This window comes from Sciurus carolinensis, chromosome 7 (genome assembly GCF_902686445.1).
Source record: "Sciurus carolinensis chromosome 7, mSciCar1.2, whole genome shotgun sequence".
NCBI classification, from domain to species: domain Eukaryota; kingdom Metazoa; phylum Chordata; class Mammalia; order Rodentia; family Sciuridae; genus Sciurus; species Sciurus carolinensis.
This window is the reverse complement of record NC_062219.1, coordinates 120,305,368-120,324,608: the sequence shown is the minus strand read 5'-3', so window position 1 is coordinate 120,324,608 and position 19,241 is coordinate 120,305,368. Positions and strand designations below refer to the sequence as shown.

The 19,241-nt window shown below is 56.6% G+C and overlaps 1 protein-coding gene across 2 annotated transcripts in view; it reads left to right on the top strand.

Moving 5' to 3' along the window:
* Pacsin1 (protein kinase C and casein kinase substrate in neurons 1) overlaps positions 1-19,241 on the top strand; it is a 55,579-nt gene that overhangs the window by 31,485 nt on the left and 4,853 nt on the right. The window contains exons 1-6 of one of the 2 annotated variants that reach the window (XM_047559597.1): positions 4,977-5,150; positions 15,707-15,832; positions 16,726-16,882; positions 17,975-18,210; positions 18,652-18,807; positions 18,918-19,093. In XM_047559597.1, coding sequence (XP_047415553.1) covers positions 15,770-15,832; positions 16,726-16,882; positions 17,975-18,210; positions 18,652-18,807; positions 18,918-19,093 — 788 coding nt within the window. In that variant the 5' untranslated portion in view covers positions 4,977-5,150; positions 15,707-15,769. Of the gene's footprint in view, positions 1-4,976; positions 5,151-15,706; positions 15,833-16,725; positions 16,883-17,974; positions 18,211-18,651; positions 18,808-18,917; positions 19,094-19,241 lie in introns of those variants that run through there. The other variant, XM_047559596.1, reaches the window with a different exon arrangement.

The window sequence follows — 19,241 nt, the reverse complement described above, 5'->3', positions numbered from 1 at the left end:
CATGTACTTCTTAAATCCATTGCTTATCTTTTGCCAAATTTAGGATATAGTTTTTTAGCCACTATTTCTTTGGATACTTTTCTAGTTCCCACTCTTTCTCTTCCCCTTCTTAGACTCTGAAAAGATGGATGTCAGGTCTTTTGTTATAGTCCCACAGATTCCTGAGGCTTTGTCCTGGCCCCGCCCCCTAGTCCATTTTCTGTCTGTTGTTCTGACTTGGGTAATTTCTACTGTTCATCTTCAGTGGCACTGAGTTTTCCTTTCTTATCTCCATTCTGCTATTAAGCCCTTCCAATGAGCTAAAAAAAAAAAATACCCGTGACTTCCCTTTATACTTAGAATAAAATTTAGAGTCCTCACCATAGTCTAGAAGGCTCTACAGGATCAAGCCTCTGCCTTCTTTCTCTTTTTTTGGGAGGGGATGGGATTATTGGGGATTGAGCCCAGGGTTGCTGTACCACTGAGCCACATCCCCAGCCCTTTTTACTTTTTGAGACAGGGTCTTGCTAAGTTGCCCAGGCTACCCTTGAACTTGCCATCCTCCTGCCTCAGCCTCCCCAGTCTCTGGGATTACAGGCGTGCAATACCCTGGCTGCCTCCCTCCTCTTGAGTACCTTGCCTTATTTAAGACCTCTTGGCCTAGCTTACTCTACCTGCTGTTCATTCGTCTACCCATTCATCTGTCCCTCCATCCATCCATCCATTCAGTTTTGGGGTCCTTTCAATGAACCTGTCCAGGACACCCCAGGACGCTTGCCCTTGTTGTTCCCTCTGCCAGAAACACTTCCCTCCAATCATCCCGTACTTCCTTTCTCCCTTTTTTTAGATCTTGTTCAAATGTCACCTTTTCAAAGAGGAGCTCTAAAATGGCCTCTCCCTCATACCTTGTCCCTTTAACGCACATTATTTTTCTTGGTGGCGCTCAGTGCTTGAGCTTGCATTATTTGTTCATTGTGTGGTTCCCCTTTGACGTGAAGCATCCCCCAGGTCATGGCTGTGATCAGCTGGTTATCTGCTGACCCCACCCCTGAGCTGTGCCACATACACTGGGTGTTCAGGAAGTGCTCATTAAATGCACTGGAGACACTAGCCTTGGACTTGGTGAGATACACCACAGGGTGACATCAGTTTCATCTTCCAGCTGTGTCCTAGAGAGCCAGTCTCTTAACCCAGTATTTCTCATACTCCTATCTCCTGGGATCTTGTGAAAAGGTAGATTCTGATGCAGGATGTCTGGGTGGGACCAGGGATTCTGCATTTCTTACCAGATAACAGGTGTTGCCTGTCCTGCTGCTCCTTGGATCCAGGTTCTTGCTTGCTTGTTGTTTATTTTGCGGTACTGTCCCTGGATGGAACCCTAGGCCTCACACATGCTTAAGCATGAGCTCTAACATGAAGCCACACGCCCAGCCTTGGACTCAGGCTTTGGGTAGCAAGGCCTTAACTGTTCTGAGCCTCAGTCTCCACACCCATAAAATGGTTCATTATAAAACAGGTTGGTAAAGTAGAAAACTCCGTGCATGCTTCTGGGACTGAGCAGATGCTCAGTGAGGAGCCCTGGTCTCTCCTGGGTCCTATAGGGCCACTGACATTTTCTCTTCTGATTTGCCTGCCCCCAGTGCCCACCCACTTTTCCAGTCCCCTGGAGACCCTCAGTTGAGCCCTGTTCATTTTATTTCCCTGGAACTGGCCAGTCTTGCCTGTCATGCATGGGTAGGGGTTGGGGAGGACTCTGGCATTTTGACAGTCATGGGGACATTATGCAAATAGGATGCAAAGCAACAACTAATGAGCCCTGATTGCATTAGCCCTGGTGGTGGGGAGCACGTGGGTAACTGTGCCGAAATGGGGAGGGCAGTGAATGTGGGGGTGAGGAAAAGAGGAGATGGCAGGGCACAAGGGCAGCTGCTCAGTGGCCTGGGCAAGACACCTTTCTCTGTAGGCCACTCCTGCCTGTGTGCCTGAGCATGACTAAGCTGCACGGACAGGGGCTGAGGTGAGGCATGGGCAGGTGCTGTCCCTTGGCTTGCCTGGGACCTGCCACTGGGGGAGCAGAGGGCTGCAGATGGGTGACTCAGGGCCTTCCCAGAAGCAGATGGGGTCAGCTTAGGCTGCCAGTGGGGGTGGATGCTCTCTGGGGTTGGGGAAGGAGAGGTGACCGAAGGGGTCAGCTTCTCTCATGGGATCGTTCTAGAATCTGAAAGTGGGAGGGCAGGACTCTTTCTCTACCAGGCAGCATTTGGGGCTGGGCCAGGCTCACTGGGGGTAGGACAGGGGTCAGCTGTCTTTGGTGTCCCTGGATGGAGCCCATTCTTTAGAAGAAAGATGAACCAGGGCTGGGGGTCGGCAGGTGGGCCAGGGGCTTGGTTTCAGCACCTGGGAACTCGATCCCTCCCCACTGAGCTGAGGCCTCCTCCCTGTCCAGGAAGCCTCTGCTCTGGCGTGCCCGGCATCCCTACCCTCCTGCCCTAGGGCTCCTCCTGAACCTTGCTGAGCTCCTCCAGACCTGGAGACAGCCTCTGGTGTTAGGCTTCTTTCAAGGCTGGAAGTCATCTCTGATGTCATTTTGAGGGTCCTCATTCCCACTTGACTGGCACTTTAAGTACAAAGGAGCCCGTCCTGCCTTTGGTCTAAGTCATGCTATTTCTATGGTTTATTATCTTAAATATTATTTTTTCATGGTATTCTGAACAGAATGCTTGGGTTTAGAATCATGGTATCGATAGAGACTTTGTTCACACATAATGAATATTATAGCTGAGTACTGTATAGTTTAGAGCTTTTTAAAGATAAAAGTCCCCAAGTGATGAATAAATAGAAAAGATTTCTTTGAAAATTAATGGACTACCATTAACTAATGAACTACCTTGAAATATGTCTTGCAGAAATGGCTGACTTTGGCTGCAAGCAATATGGGGTAAAACAGTCAAGAAGAGAACTTGAGTTAAACTTTAAGAAGCCCATGGCTGTGGCCATGTTTCCCAAATTAGGTTTTTCTTAACGGAATCCGTGTGGCACATAGCAAAGGCTTGTCAGGCCCAGGGTTCAAATCCCAGCTGCGCTGTTTACTGACTTCCTTATCAGGGATGATGGATCCATCTTTGAGCCTGTTTCCTAGTCAGTCAAGTGGCCTTACCATGCTGAGCTGCTGTGACAACCAGCAACACTGCAAGAGAGGCCCGAGACCTGGGACAGTGTTCAGTAACTCCCCTCCAAGGACAGGGCTTTGTGTTGTGCGCTGTGCATCTCAGCACCTAGAATAGTGGGCGCCTGGTAAGTACTTGTTGAATGAACAAAATGCGCTATTTCATCTCTTCCAAGATGACGTCCCCCTCCCGTTTTGACATCTCCAATATTGGAATGCTTCTTGCAGTGCATGGCTGTCTTAGTTTAATTGGCAGCAATCTTATGATTGAGAAGGATCTTAGATGTGATGAATATGGATGAGACTATCATTTTTATTCAGAGGCAGGCTTTGGCTTAATGCTTGGTGAATTTCTGGTTCTCTAGTGCCGTGTCTGCCTTCTCTGGAGGTGGGTGGTGTCCCTAGAATTGCCCTAGGGCACGAGGGTTGCATTGCCCCTTGCCTGCGGCTCCCAGATGGTGATGGGCTGGTAGCAGCAGGTCTTAGGGGTCGTGCTGTGCTCCCTGGATCCCAGTCCCGTTCCGGTCTCCTGATGCTCTCCCCTTGTATGTTGTCCCTCCTGAGGGAGTGAGTAGCAGGGCTGTCTCAATTCTGGAATTCCCTCTGAAGAGGGAGAGGGACTGTTTCACTCTACTCCGTCATAACTCCAAGTGCCCGAACTGGCCAGCAATGAGGTGGGTGGAGGGGATATGCGCCAGTCCCCTAGGCTAGGGTGGGGGCTCAAGGCAGGATCTAGTTTGGAGAAGGAGGATTTTCAGAATGGGGGTCATGGTGGACCCTGTCTCCACTCCCTCCAGTTCCCCTCCAGCAGCAGCGCTGCTGATCCTGGGGTGTGTGGAGCAGACAGTGGATTCTCTCCTGGGAAGGTGGAAGCCACAGGATACTTTGCTCCTATCAGTTCCTCCCATGAGGTTAGGGGCAGGGCTGTGTGTGCAACCATGTGAATTTGTTCTGGATGCCTGTAGACGTGTGTGCATGTGTCTTAAAGACGTGTGTATGTTGATGTTCCTGCTCTGTGTCTGTATGTGTGTTACATGCACACACGTAGGTAGACCCACAGACGTGGAAATGCATGTGTGCAAATACATGTAGTGGCATTTGCAATTGTAAGTGTGTTGAGGGGTGCACATGTGCACCCCACGGCACATACCACACATGTGAGCAGTGCAAGCCCAGATGTGAGCTCTGAGGGATGTGTGGCAGCGTGGCCTGTGGGAAGAGCATCAGAGTTGCAATCCCAAGGCCTCAGGGCCAGCAGCTGACTGGTCCTGAGGAACCCGGTGTTCAAACACCCTGGGTGTTTTACTACTGTGGGCCTCAGAGCCAATCTGTAAAATGGGTATGAAATCTCAAGGCATGAGATTATGGATGAGCATGTCACATTCAACCTGGCTCAGAAAAAAAACTCAAAATAACTGAATGAGAGAATAAATAATTAAGAAAACAGCAATGTTTTACAGAGCAGCATGCAGTCAGATTTTAAGCACCCGAGGGGAGTGCCCAGAAAGGTGAGGTCTGGAAGGGAAGTTGGGAGCCAGGATCTTGAAGGGCAGGGAGGGAGGAAAGCGCGCGCGCGCCGCGTCCTCGCCAGCCTGTCTGTAATGGGAGGTGTGTGCGCCCCTGTGGACGCCGGCGCGGTGCGGAGGGCGGGCGTCCCCTGGCGTACACCAGAGGGAGGTTGTCGGTGCGGAGCATTGCCCAGTTGCCATAGAAACGAGCAGAAGGAGGTGGGTGGCTGGAGAAGGAGGCGGGTCGGGAGGAGGGAGCGGGGAGGAGGCGGCGGTGGGGGGCGGGGAGCTGGCTCCTGCAGTTCTGGCGCTGCTGCCTTCCTGAGCGAGCGGCGGAGGGGACCCTAGAGGACAGAGCCCCCAGCCCGGCGCCAGGCCCCCTCCCCGCCTGCCACCACGGAGCAGAAGCAGGACGGCCGGCTCCTCCGGCCCTGGCCTGACCCAGCCGGGGCGGTAAGGTCCTACCTGCCCCACGCTTGGTGCCCAGACCTGCCCAGGTAGGCATTATAGTGCTGGAAGGGGCTGCGTGCAGAGTGGGGGCCCGGGCTGCCCCTGTCCTCCTGCCAGCGGCACCTGGTAGGAAGTATGCAGGCGAGAGGGGCGGGGGCCAGTGACCTGGTGGGGAGTGGGTTTGGGACACAGCCAGCATCCTGAGAGGCTCTGGTCAGAACCTGGGTCTTCCCCTTCAGGAAGACTGTCCCCTGTCGCCTTTCCTCCCTGGTTCTTGGTTCTTCCACCGCAGCCACAGGTCCTGACTTTGTAGACATGCCCCCCTCCCTGAGGGCACTGGGCAGAGGAGGGCTGGAGCCTCCAGGGACCCACAGTGCAGCCCTTCCCTGGCTGATGCTAGGCAGGGTCGTGGGCAGGCACAGGGAGAAGAGAGTGGTCACCCACCCCCACTCGGAGCTCCCCTAGGTTCTGACCAATTAGAACAAATAGACTCACCTCCTGCCCTGGACACCAGAGCCTCTCTGATGACCCTGGATGATCTTGGCATTGGACGTGAGCCCCCTACTCAGCCAAGAGGCATCTTCTCCTTCTGCTTCAAGCTCAGCGCCCCCCCTTCTCACCAGAGAAATCAAACCAAACCATGTGGACTCTTCTCATCCCAGTTCTCCAAAAGGACCCCTCTGCGCGTCCCCAGGGTCTCCATGTCGTGGTGCAGAAGAGCAGGTTCTGGGTGGGGTGGGGGTGCCCCCTTCTCTCTGCTGTCCCTCTGCTGCATTGCTCGTGGGGACAGACTCCACTGCTCGGGGAGCTCGGGCACTGCGGAGGAGTCTTTGCCCGCTGCTCAGGAGGGGGCAGGGTGGGGCTGGGGAGGAACTGGGCGCTCTGCCCCCGCAATGGGCAGGGAGGGGGCAGGAGGGGCAGGTGTGGGAGGGCGAGCTGCTGGCTTTGCCCTGATTGGAGCCCCAGGGCCTTGGTCATCACGGCAGGTGATCGGCCTGAGGGGCATAATTGGCATGCAGCCGTGGTACGCTTAAGACCCGACCCCTTCTCCACCAGCCTCCTCCTCCAGGCACCCCTGAGAGCTTGGCCGGTTCCTCTGCTAGGCCCCAGCACCACAACGTGGGGTGTCCCCTTCCCCTGGGCACTGGGGGTCAGAGGATGTGACACAGGGATCCAAGAGGGCTCTTCTGATGGGTGGGGACACATACAGAGCAGCTCACAGGTTTGCTTGGCTTCTGCTGAGAGCGAACCCTGGGGGCTCCCACTTTGGGGTCCAGAGCTTGGAAGGGGAGAGGTCAGGTCTCAGGGTTGGCAGGACAGGCTGGGGAGACAGATCTGTGCTGCCATGCACACGGGCACCCTCTGCCCGCCCAGCCCTGCAGCCCTGAGTCCCACGGTCCCTTCACCAGGCCTGGGGCTGGCAGCTGTCCCCACTCCTCCTGCAGCCTGGCTGGCTGGCCTGGGTCAGTCAGGTGCTGCCTCCACCCCCAGGGAAGGCGCTGGGAGGCCAGGGCAGGTGGTTTTAGCAAGCCTGGAGGGAGCTGTCCCTTCCCCTGCCCCTCTAGGCCTGCCCTAACTCCCCATTCCTGCCCTCCTGCTCCAGGCCACTTCCTGCCTCCCTTTTAATTTTTGCAGCCCCCTCTTCCTGTCGGGATCTGTCTTTGCCTGCTGTCTCCACGAGACTCTGGGGCAGTGAGCCTGCTAGAATGGCCTCCCAGGCACATTCATGTCCCCATCTCTCTCTCACATTCCTGTGCACACAGCCCAGGGCACCTGCCTCCCCAGCAGCCTTCTCCATGTCACAGGGAGCCCACGGGAGGCCTGAGCAACTGGAAGGCCGGGGCCAGGACTGGAAGACCGCGCTGGCCCCAGCTGGCCGGTCCTCAGGTACCCCCAGTGCAGGACTCAGGGGAGACCAGGCTCTTAATGGGCGCCTCAGGGCTCCAAAACTGGGCCCATCTCTCCCAAAACTGTCCCTCCCCCATTCCAGCCATGGGCGGCTCCATCTGCCAGCTGCTCGGGCCGCAGCCATCCTCGCCTCCCCTGCCTCCAAACCACTGGCAAGTTCTGCTGGCTCAGGTGTCAGGGCACATCCAGCCCCGCGCCCGCTGCCCCTCACCTGGGTGCCTCCTTACCCGGGTGCCTCCTCACCCACCTCCAGACCATCTGACCCACTGCGGGGGAGCCTGGGAAACTGAAGCCAGACCACATCCCACTTCTCAGGCCCTTCAGTGGCCCCCATCTCACTGGGAGAACAAGTCACAGGCCTTCCTCTGACCTGTACGGCCCAAGTCATCTCAGCCGTCCCCAGCCCTCCTCCTGCCTGCACCCTCCTTGTCCTGGACCGTGGCAGTCCTGCTTATGCCCCAGGGCCTTTTCACAGGCTGTGTTCTCTGGCTACATGCCTGCATGGCTCTCTCCCTCCCCTCCCTCAGGTGCTTACTCAAATGTCACCTCAGAATGACCTTCTCTGACCATCCTGCATAGAAGAGAATCACTCCCAGCCCCCACCATCCTTCCCCATCCCTTCCCTGCCTGTTTTTCTCCGCAGTCCTGTCCCCTTCCAACACCCTTTATCGTTTACTTCTTTATCTGATTTCTTCCCTGTCCAGCCCCTTTGGAATGGGAGTGCCGGCGCCTTAGGAATATTCTCTCCCTTTCACTTCTGTAGCCTGGATGCTTCATAAAACCAGGCCTCTTGGCCTTGGGGGCGGGCCCTCAGCACCTGTGCTCTAGTGGAGTCCTGGAATTTGGTCCTCATGGGGGATGACAATCCCCGGTAGTGGTCAGGGACATGGGGTCGAAGGGGACACCGTGGGTGGTCCGTCCGGCTGTGTGCTTCTTGCCCTTTCTGGCTGGAACAGTCCTGCATGGCTGGGCAGGGGCGGAGAGGTGGCCTCTGTGTCCTCCTCAGTGCCACTGAAGGGAGCACCAAGGGCCCGCCTCCTGGCCATCCCCCCGCAGGAGTGTGGCCCATAGAGCGCCAGGCCTGCTCTGCTCTCTAGGTAGCCACAGAATGGACTCCGGATGGACAGACAGCCCTGCACAGGGCCCACGTGTGACCACTGATCTTGAGAAAGGAGGTGCCCAGAACCTAGAGTTGGGGGGCGCTCCTGCCTCTGCATCTGGGGTGTCTCACTACGGCCCCCAGAAGCCAACCCTGAGGCAAAGGGTGTGTTGGTGTGGGCGGTGGGAAGCTGAATGAGAGCAGGCTGCCCACGGCACTCGGTCAAGCAGCTTGTCACCCTGGGCAGCAAGGCCCCGTCCCACTAGGGAACGTGAGGCAGGAGCCGGTGCCCGTTCCACTGCCTGGTCAGTGGCCGGGCTGCTCCTGGCCCTGTCCAGTAGCTCTTCGCCCTGTCCTGCCTCCCCTGCCTGATTTTCCTTTTAGCTGTTGTCACCACATATCGTGGCAATATTCCTTGTGTGACTTTGTCTGCTCTGAAGTGTAGGTTCTCTAAAAGAGGGTGTCTTGGCACCTGTGGCTGCCAACTCAGGCTCGGAGGCTCCCTAAGGCCCGTGGGCGGCACTGAATGCAGCCTGTTCCCCTGGTTGGGCGCTGCCCTCGGGGTACATTTGCAGAGCTGGGATGAGAATGAGGCCCTGGGGCCTCAGGCTGCTAAGGGTGGGGATGATGAAGGGCAAGAGGGCAAAGGCCAGCCAAGGAGGCTCCCAGGTGAGCCCGAGAGGCTGTGTCTGGGCTTCGGCTGGTCACAGGTGGGCAGCCGCAGGGGTGCCGTCAACCCTGTCCCCACTGGGGTGAGCCAAGGATTCAGGCTGCCTGGCCAGAGCCCACCCTGTGTGCTGTGCCCTGGGTCTCCCTGGACCCCAGCCTCAGTGAGGCCTGAGCTCCTCCTCTCTTTCCATCTGTGTTTCCATCCCCCTTTCCTCCTGGTCCTGGGACTTACTGTTCCTGAAGGGAGTCCCCTTGGGCACTGCCAGGGGCTTCAGGGTAGAGGAGGTGGAAGTCCCGGCCTGGTTTTAGAACCAAAGAGAAAACAAGAGGAAGCCAGACCTGGAATCTCCTTTTTGTGGGGACCTGGGGGCCTGGGGATCCCAGGTGAGGTCCAGCAGTCCTGGAGGGGTCCTAGGGTTTGGGCTGAGCGGGGAGTGGGTCCCCAGGAGAGACGAGTCTCATGCTCTTCTGTGGTCTCTGCGGCTCAGGCCGACTCGGCCTCCTGTGGCGTTGGCTCCTCACTACCTCCTGAACCCACTCCTCCCCCACCCATGTGGGTAAACTGAGGCACAGAGAGCTTGAATAACTTGTCGAGGTCACATCCAGGAAGTGACAGAGCCAGGATCTGAGCCCAGTCTCCTTCTGTGGGCTGTGCACCTGAGAATCTGGGGCATTTTCTGGGCTGTAGGGGTAGCAGTCTCCACTCCCGAGCCCAAGAGGCATTGTTCAGAACCAGCAGGGTGTGACTTGGAATGACCCCAGGTGGCAGGGAGGGTGGCCAGGCTGGGGTTCAGAGAGGGCTGGCCCCTGAAGGGAAGCAGGGCTCTGGGGGGAGAGGGGTGATGGAGGAGGGAATGGCAGGCACCCCAGATGGGGAGGAGCCAGCCAGAGGGCCTCCTCAGGCAGAGTGGGCACACGGAGGAGTGAGGACAGCGCCTCCGATCCCACCTGGACCCCTGCTGCATTGGAGCCCCACGGAGGCGGGGCTTGTGTGGTTCCCCCAGACTCAGTGAGCCTGCCCATCTCTGGGGACTGCTGGGAATGCGTGGTTGCTGGCTCCCCGCGGCCTGCTTAGGGGTGAGCTGGGAAAGGCCTGAGGCCAGGAGGACTGCAGGGACCACAGTGCTGGGCTGGGCACCGGGAGGAGGGTGCAATCCTGAATCCAGAACCCGCCCCACCTCTTCCCTGCTGTGTGACCTTGGACAAGTTGTTGAACTTCTGAGTCCCAGATGCTTGTCTATAAAATAGGGGTGTCTCCGCCATCTCTGTAGATTATTGTGAGAATCACACTGATGTGTATGGAGAGGCTGGCACATAGTAGTTCCTCAAAAAAGGTTGTAGTTGATTCAAAGGGAGAGTGGAGAGGCGCCAGGGAGCCTCCGGGGCTGTGGATACTATGCTCTGTGGGGGAAGGAGGGCTATGCTGCGGGCAGAACTGCCAGGGGATCAGGGCAGCAGAGACCCTGGCACAGGACCCCAGGGAAGACCGAAAGGAGGGGAGGCTTCTCCTGCAGGGGGTTGGAAGCAGAGGATGGATGGGGCTTGGACTCTCTCTTCTGGGACGCTGGCTGTTGTTTGTTGAACGCCCACAGAGTGCAGCTAACTGGATTTGGCTCTGGGATACAGAATTCCTCAAGCAATGGGACATGGCCAAGGTCCCTGCCCTCCAGGGGTCTTTTATTTATTATTTATTTCACTTTGGTACTCGGCCATCTTTAGCACTGAGCCACACCCCCAGCCCTTCGTATGGTTTGTTTTGAGACAGGGTCTTTCTAAGTTGCTGAGGCTGGCCTCGAACTTGAGATCCTCCTGCCTCCTCTTCTGGAGTCACTGGGATTACAGTTGTGTGCCCCCACACCCTGATTCCAGGGTCTGTTAGAGGCAAGTGTCAGGAGGCCTGGGACTGAAGAGGGACCCCTTTCACCCTGGGACTCCTTGCTTCCTAAACACAAGGTCAAAGCCAACAGTGAAACCTCAACTGTCCATCACAGTCTGTATTTTTCATAAACTCTTTTCCTACTCGATCTTCCCAATAAACTCAGGTGCTGTTTTCCCATTGTATGAAGGCCCATTAAGGGACTTGGGCAAGACCCCACAGCAGCAGGTGGTAGAGCCAGAGCCCCATGACCCATTCCATACACCACAGGCTCACCATCCTCGGGGGCAGGAAGGGCAAGGTCCCTTTTCCTGACTCCACAGGAGATGGCTCTCCCTAAAGGGGACTACCCCCCTGCCACAATAGCAGGGGTGGCAAATGAATAATAAGAGCTTCTTGGAGGGCTCGCTGTGTGCCAGGACCCATCCAGCCATCTGGGGTGTACCACTCCATTTAGTTCTGGCAACAGCCCATTTCACAGATGTGGAAGCTGAGACCCAGGGAGAGGAAGTGATCCACTTAATATTGCACAGCCCATATTTAAGGAATTTGAAGCTAGGCTGCTGGGCTCCAAAGTCTGTGTTGTAATACTGTAGTGTGCCGTACACATCCCAGGGTCAAGTTCCAACTCTGCCACCCTTTAGCTATCTGATGCTGGCTTCACTCTCTGAGCCTGGGTCTCTTCATGAATAAAAGGAGGTAGCCAGCCCCTCCCTCTGAGGACTGCCATGAGAAAAAATAAGGTACTGGGTGGGAGGGCCTGTCACATAGTAGTGCTCAATAAAACATTGTTTTCCTCCCCTCCTCTTTTCTCTTTTCCTGTTCCCTGCCTCTGGCTTCCTCCTAATCCCCCTAGGGGCTCTCTGGCGTGGGGATCAGAAGTAACCAGTGCAGAAAGGGCTGTGGACCCAAAGAGAACTGAATCTCTGAATCTGAACTCTGGGGTCAAATCCTGGTACCACCTTTCCCTTCCTAAGGGTACAAGTCAGGGTTCTCCAGAGAGACAGAACCAGTAGGGGATGAATGGATGGGTGGATTAATGAGTGGGTGGATGGATGGATGAATGGATGGATGGATGAGTGGATGGGTGGATGGATGGATGGATGGATGAGTGGATGGGTGGATGAATAGATGGATGGGTGAATGGATGGATGGATGGATGGATGGGTGGATGGGTGGATGGATGAGTGGATGGATGGGTGGATGGGTGGATGGATGGGTGGGTAGATGGATGGATGTGTGGATGGGTGGGTGAATGGATGGATAGATGGATGGTGTATGGATGGGTGGATGAGTGGATGGATGGGTGGATGGGTAGATGGATGAGTGGATGGATGGATGAGTGGATGGGTGGATTAGTAGATGGGTGAATGGATGAATGAATGGGTGGTGGATGGATGGGTGGATGGAGGGATGGATGGATGGGTGGGTGGGTGGATGGATGGGTGGATGGGTGGGTGGATGGATGGGTGGATGGGTGGATGGATGGGTGGGTGGATGGGTGGGTGGATGGAGGGATGGATGGATGGATGGGTGGGTGGATGGATGGGTGGATGGATGGATAGATGGGTGGATGGATGGATGGACGCGTGGATGGATGGATGGATAGATGAAGAGAAGTTTTTAGGGAAATTCAGCTTACTTCATTATGAAGGCTGAGAAGTTCCAGACAGGCTGTCTGTAAGCTGGAGAAGCAGGGAAGTGGGTACCATGGCTCAGTCCCAGTCCAGACAGCCCTGAACCAGGGGAGCCCCTCATGTGACTCCCAGAGTCAGAAGGAATTCTCATGTCCAAGGGCAGGAGAAGGGGTCTCAGTTCCAGAAGCAGGCAAGCCAGCTATTTGCCTTTTCTCTGCCCTTTTATCCCCTCCGGGCCCTCAGCTGATTGGGTGAGGACAGATCTTCCTTTCTCGGTCCTCCGATTCAGGTGTCCATATAAATGAGGCTTTGCCAGCTATCTGGGCATCCCTTACCCAGGCCACGTCCACACCTAGCATTAACTGTCACTCTGAGCCACCTTGGGCAGGTTCTTCCATGCTGAGGATTAAACCCCAGCCTTGCGCATGCTAGGCAAGTGCTCTGCCACTGAGCCACACCCCCAGCTGTTGTGATATCAAGTTCCACATGAAGTACTCTGCGGAGTGCTGGGGCTGAGTCAGCCCTCAACACCTGCTGGCCACCACCATGACTCTTAAAACTAGCACACTGGTGGCCTTCTGTCCTACTGCCCTGGCTTGCTTTCCCGTGGTACCTGGACAGGCTCTTTCACAGTCCTATCCCTGAGCCTGTGGGTTCTTGTCTGCAATGTGGGGACAATAGAACCTGCCTGACAGGGTTGGTGTTAAGACACATGGTCACTATGTGCTCAGTGAACGCCAGTTGCTATTAATAATGATAAAGGGCTTCCAGGGTCGCCATAGTCTTATGACCACTAGTGAGAAAAATCAGACGTGCTTTGTGCCCATTTGATGGACTGAAGAAGATCGATTGTGTCCCCAACTTGGCCACAGGGAGAGCCAGATGCCAGTCACATCAGGTGCAGTCCTTCATTGACAGCTATTGATTGCCATTGAGAAGAACACAGCATCTGGCCGGAGTGGAGCCTCCTACCTGGCCCCAAGGTGGAGGAGGCAGGGGTGGGACGATGTGTCTGGCCATGTGGCACTAGGAACGCACAGCCTGCTTCCCTGCCTCTTCTCCCAGACCCTCCTGCCTATCTTCCTGAGCCCACCCCTGTGTGGGTCCAGCCCAGGGCTGGGGTGCAGAGAGCCTGGAGTCTACTGTAGGCTGGACACTCACACCTCATCTAATCCTAAAGTCAGGTCACTTCATAGAATGGCCCAGAGAGGCTGTGTGAATTACCCACAGTCACACAGCAGATTAGTATTGGAGCAGTGACCTGAAAGCTGGGGCAGTTCTCACTACACATGCTCCTTCAGCTGAGGGCCAGGGAGACTGGTCACCTGCTGACCCTGAGGGTCAACCCCAGCAAGTCCCACCTGCTCTGTGCCTGGGCTTCTTGTCTGGACAAGGAGAGTGGTCTCAGCCATGGGCCACTCCCTTCCGGCCTGTGATGCCGGATCTGGATCTTAGCTGCATCCTGCTCCTTCCCCAGGCTGAGCGCGCTCCCTCTGTCCCTCTCCCTCCCACTCCCCTCTCCCCTGGCACAGGCTGGAGGGTGTTTTGAAATGTGCTGATTCACTTCCATAGACAAGGTTAAAAGAGCACGGAATGACAAAGAAATCCCCCTCCCAGCCTGTCCCCTAGGCTCCCAGTCCCCTGAAGGCGACCCCTGGTACCACTTTTCTTTGCCATCTTCCATATTTCTGTTGGTGCATTTTCCCCAGCCAGGGTTCGCGTGTGCAGTGCTGTTCGGTGGCCCGACGTGGGGAGGGTTCCACTCCTGCCGGAGCTGGGAGCTGAGCTCTCGCAGGCCGGCACCACACTTCCCAGAGCCCAGAGCCGAGCGCTCCCTGTGGGCGGGGGTCTGGGTTGTTGCCCACCTTTGACCTTGACCAGCCCTGCTGCAGTACATAACCTTGTGCATCTCAGTGCCCTGCGGACGGGCGGGAAATTCCTAGAAGTGGTATTGCTGGGTGGCGTGTGTGCCTAAGAAACTGCACCAATATCTCGATCCAGTCCGGGTATGTCAAGTACTGGGTTGTTGCTGGGAAAAGAACAACAGACCCTGGACAGGGAGACGGAGGCTAGGGAAAGGGCCATTTTTGACCAGTGATCCTCATGTGCTGGTACCACTTGCCCTGAGCTTGAGGGCCAGCTGCCAGTAAGGGACAGGGACCCCCTGGACTACTAGTTTGGATAGAATCTTGCACAGGCCCACCCTCTCTGTCGACCTCACTGGTCAGGGTCCGTAGTCCCTGAATCCAAAGCATAGAGATGGGGAGGTGACCCCAGAGCAGAACCAGAGTCCAGCTGGAGGCGGCAGCTCCCAGTGCGGCAGGGCCTGGCTTGGACTTCTCTGCTTCTTTGAAGACCAGGCCCTGGTCCTCTGTGTCCTGTCTCCTGACTATTGAGCCATTCTTGCTTGGGGTGGCAGCAAGGCCTGGTGGGGGAGGGGAGTGCCCCCGGGGCCCCGGGGCAGCACATGGCCTAGATTGGACAATGGTGATGCCAGCTGACAGATCCAGGGCAGACATGGCCACCCCAGATGCAGCACAGATCGCGGTGGTCTGACCAGGGGCCAGGGAGTCACACGCCCTAGATGCTCAGACTTGTGAGCTGCTACTGGGTGCTGCCAGGGCTGGCGTGAAGGCAGCCAGCCAGGACGGCACTGCCTAGGCGGCAGCCGGGAGAGCAAGGAGGCCTGGAGCTGGGGCTGGAGGTGGGAGGGGGCCTGGGTTCTGGCTGCAGGTAGGGAGTTGGGGGCTCTAGGGGCCAAGACCAGGCACTGCATTGGGGTCAGAGGCTCGGAGGGATCAGGGGAGGGTCTTTTGAGCCTACCTCAAGGATCCAGCTGGGTCAGTGTGGGCCATGCTGGTGGGGGGCCACACAGAGCCTCGCAACGCCATCGCCATTGGAGGGGAGCAGAGTAGAGAAGCCAGCTGGGACTCACCAGGGGGCCCTGCAGGGTGCCAGGCCCCAGGAGAGCGTGCAGGATATGTGCAAAGATGAGCCTCATGTTGCTGCCAGGAGCTGTATGTGCCTGTGACACAAACCATAGATTTATACAGGGCAAACACGCAGTGTGTGCTGCAATTAACTCCAGGGGTCCAGGAGCAAGAAACAGAAATGGGTGCCATTGGATCTGTGGTTGGGGCTGGCTTCTGAGAGGAGGCACCCAGAGGAGCTGGCGATGGATTTGGGGAGGAGGAGGGAGAAGGTGTAGAGGAGATGGGGAGGCGGCACCGGGAGCTACAGGTTGACTCTTGGGGTTACCCTCAGGATGGTGAGCCTTTTGCTGGGCAGGAAGCCCCCATTTCAATCCAAAGCTTGTCATGTGGAGCCTTCCCTCATCCCACAGCAGGTGGGCTCTCAGATCTGGAATGGGGCATGGGGGACTCTTCTTACCCATGTGTCTCTTCTTCCCTGCAGTGCATGAGCCACAGAGCCTGCTAGCCACCACACCACACCTGCTCAGCTCCCCACGGCCACACCATGTCCGGCTCCTACGATGAGGCCTCTCTGGCTGCGGAGGAGACCACCGACAGCTTCTGGGAGGTGAGGTTTTAATGATCCCTATGTCCTGGGGACTGGGCTGCCCGGATGTAGAAGCCCAAGCCCCTGCCCATCCGCTTGCCCCATGACCTCAGGCCTTGTTCCCTGGTCCTCATTCTCCTCCAATGCCCTCAGCGTCCGATTGGCAGCTGTAGCCCAGAGCCCCTCTGCCCTCCTGCACTACCTCCAGAGAGACCCTGTGACATTTCACAATGTGGAAACAGGCTTCTCCTGACTACCTGCTCTGGGGGCGAGGCTCAGACTCCTGGCACTCTGCGGAGGCAGGTGCAGCCCTTGGGAGTTTCTGGTCCTTCGCGGATGCTCCCTGCCCCCACCCAGTGAGATGCACAGAGGTAGAGTGAGCTGGGGAACCCCCCAGCCACATAAAGGTGGACCTGGAGACTAGAAGGCAGCATTTCAGGAGCCTCTGGAAGTATGTGATACTTGGGGGGTGGGGTGGGGTGTGTGTGCTGCTTTTGGCTCCTGAAACTCAAAACGAAAACTGCCAGACCTAAATTAATAAGTGTTTAATGAGATGTCTACAAAACATAATATTGTGTCAAGAAGCTGCAGCTCAACTCAATGCTCATATGACTCTATATAAATATAATAGATTTAGCTTGCAAGAGCAAAATGAATAATTCATTCTAGCCCAAGTCCAAATTATAAAATCCCTTCTGCATTGGTGGCAGCGAGATTATGCTTGAAGTGGGATGCGGGTGCGTAGGGATGGCGGGTCGGATACGGGTGTTGGGACCCCCGCAAGTTAGAGGGTCAGGAGCCGCGGGCGCGGCGCCATCGAGCACGCAGGAGGCTGGGGTGAGGCGGGCGCCCCCTGCAGGCCAGGGCCGAGGTGGCCGGAGCGGTGGGAGTCACGCTCGCTGCTTGGCCGCCAGGTGGGGAACTACAAGCGGACAGTGAAGCGCATCGACGACGGCCACCGTTTGTGCAACGACCTGATGAGCTGCGTGCAGGAGCGCGCCAAGATCGAGAAGGCGTATGCGCAGCAGCTCACCGACTGGGCCAAGCGCTGGCGCCAGCTCATCGAGAAAGGTGCCCACAGGCCCTAATCACCGCCCCGGCAAGGGCGGAGTCCCGGGAACTCCAGCCGCCCCGGGCGCCCTGCCTCCTCTAGTTACCCGGCCTTTTCAGGGCTGTGCCCTCCTAAACCAAACCAGGCCTCCCAGTTCAGCTCTTTTTATTTACCCTTTTTATTTTGAAATAATTTAAGCTTCTAGAAAAGTTGCAAACCATAGTACAGAGAACTCGTAGGCACCCCTCTTCCAAAGTCAACCCTTCTCTCTGACAGTCTGTTGGTGTGCTTATTTCTTTCTGAACCATTTGAGAGGAGGTTAGAGCCATTATCTCCCCTAAATTCTGCATGTAGGTCCTAAGAACAAGAACATTTGCTAATGTCACTGTTGTCCAGTTATCAAATTTGGGACATTTAATGGCCCCTATCTGACTATAGTAATGGTACAGGCTGGTCCAGGGTCTAATCCACAATCACACGTTGTGTCCAGTTGTCAAGTCTCTAGATTCTGGATCCCTGTCATCTAGAATAGTTTCAAGCTGAGGTTGACATATATTTGTTAGTATTTTTCTCTCTCACTCGACTGTCGACTCCTAAGGACAGGGACTGAGCCTGTCCCGCCTAGTACAGTGCCTGGCTGGGGCCAGTATGCAGGGAACAAATGTGAATGCCTGGTCCCCAATGACCTTCTGGCATCGTCACAGCTGGTTCTTGAGTTTCCCATTTAGCAACTCTCTAGAGCACCTACTGTGGGCCTGGCCCTAATCACCGCCCCGGCAAGGGCGGGGTCCTGGGAGCTTGTGGAGATGTGTGGAGCCCTGGTGGCCCTGTGGGCCTCATGTGCTGACGTGGGAGACACAGAGTAGGTGCAGAGGCAGCTGCTGCCCAAGGAACCAGGGGGGCTACAGGAGAGGTGTGTGAGGGCGAGAAGTCAAAGATGGCGCCTTGGAGGCTGTACTCGGGCCCTCGAAGGTGGATAGAAGTGTAGGGGGAACAGAGGAGAGCGTTGTCGGTGCCATGGGAAGGAAGGGGAAGGCTTAGGAAAAAAAGGTTTGTGGGAGGCCACCAGGGAAAGAGGGACGGGGGTCCTCATACCCACTGCCCTTCCCTAGGCCCACAGTATGGCAGCCTGGAACGGGCCTGGGGTGCCATAATGACAGAGGCCGACAAGGTGAGCGAACTGCACCAGGAGGTGAAGAACAACCTGCTGAACGAGGACCTGGAGAAGGTCAAGAACTGGCAGAAGGATGCCTATCACAAGCAGATCATGGGTGGCTTCAAGGAGACCAAGGAGGCTGAAGATGGCTTCCGCAAGGCCCAGAAACCCTGGGCCAAGAAGATGAAGGAGGTGCCCAGAGGGGGTGGGGTGGGCAGCCAAGCTCCGGGGGCAGCATGGTAGGGCTGCTGGTCACTGGGAGGGCGTCTGTGCATGGGGCAGGCAGTGCATTATCCTCGGGGATTGTGCCCCTAGGGCTGCAGCACCCATTTCCAGGGAGAATAGATGGGTGGACAGTGCCCTGTGAGTAGAGAGACCCATGGAGGAGGCACTGTCCCCAGGAAGGATAACTGCAGGGGTAGGAGGGTGCACTGCCCTCTGGATCCACAGATGGGGCGTGCTCTGCACTGGCCGACAGGAGGGTGCCTGCAGGGACACACTGTTCCTAAGCACCTGCAGCCCGGGCTGCATGCTCACAGCTCCCAGAGAGTGGGCAGGTGGGCGGAGCTGACGAGTGACCACATTTTCTCCTGCTCACCTGTGGGAGCCCTGTCCCGTCTCCTCTGCCCACAGCTGGAGGCGGCCAAGAAGGCCTACCATTTGGCCTGCAAAGAGGAGAAGCTGGCCATGACCCGGGAGATGAACAGCAAAACAGAGCAGTCGGTCACTCCTGAGCAGCAAAAGAAGCTGCAGGACAAAGTGGACAAGTGCAAGCAGGATGTGCAGAAGGTGCCGCTGGGCCGGGGTGGCAGCGGGGACCTGGGGGTTGCTGGCGTGGATGGTGGCAGGGAGCTGCCGGTCTGGCAAGGTCTCACCACCCTGCACCTGGGTGTCTGCAGACTCAGGAGAAGTACGAGAAGGTGCTGGAAGATGTGGGCAAGACCACACCCCAGTACATGGAGGGCATGGAGCAGGTATTTGAACAGTGCCAGCAATTCGAGGAAAAGCGGCTGGTCTTCCTCAAGGAGGTGCTGCTGGACATCAAACGGCACCTCAACCTAGCTGAGAACAGCAGGTACCCGGGCAGGATGGACTTGCATGCACGGCACAGCTAGCAGAGGGTCACTGGCATGCAGGCCCAGTGACAGGGAGGGGAGGCAGAGCTGCAGGGGCCGTGGGGACAGGGGCACACTAAACACCCAAGAAACACATACTTGGGTGGA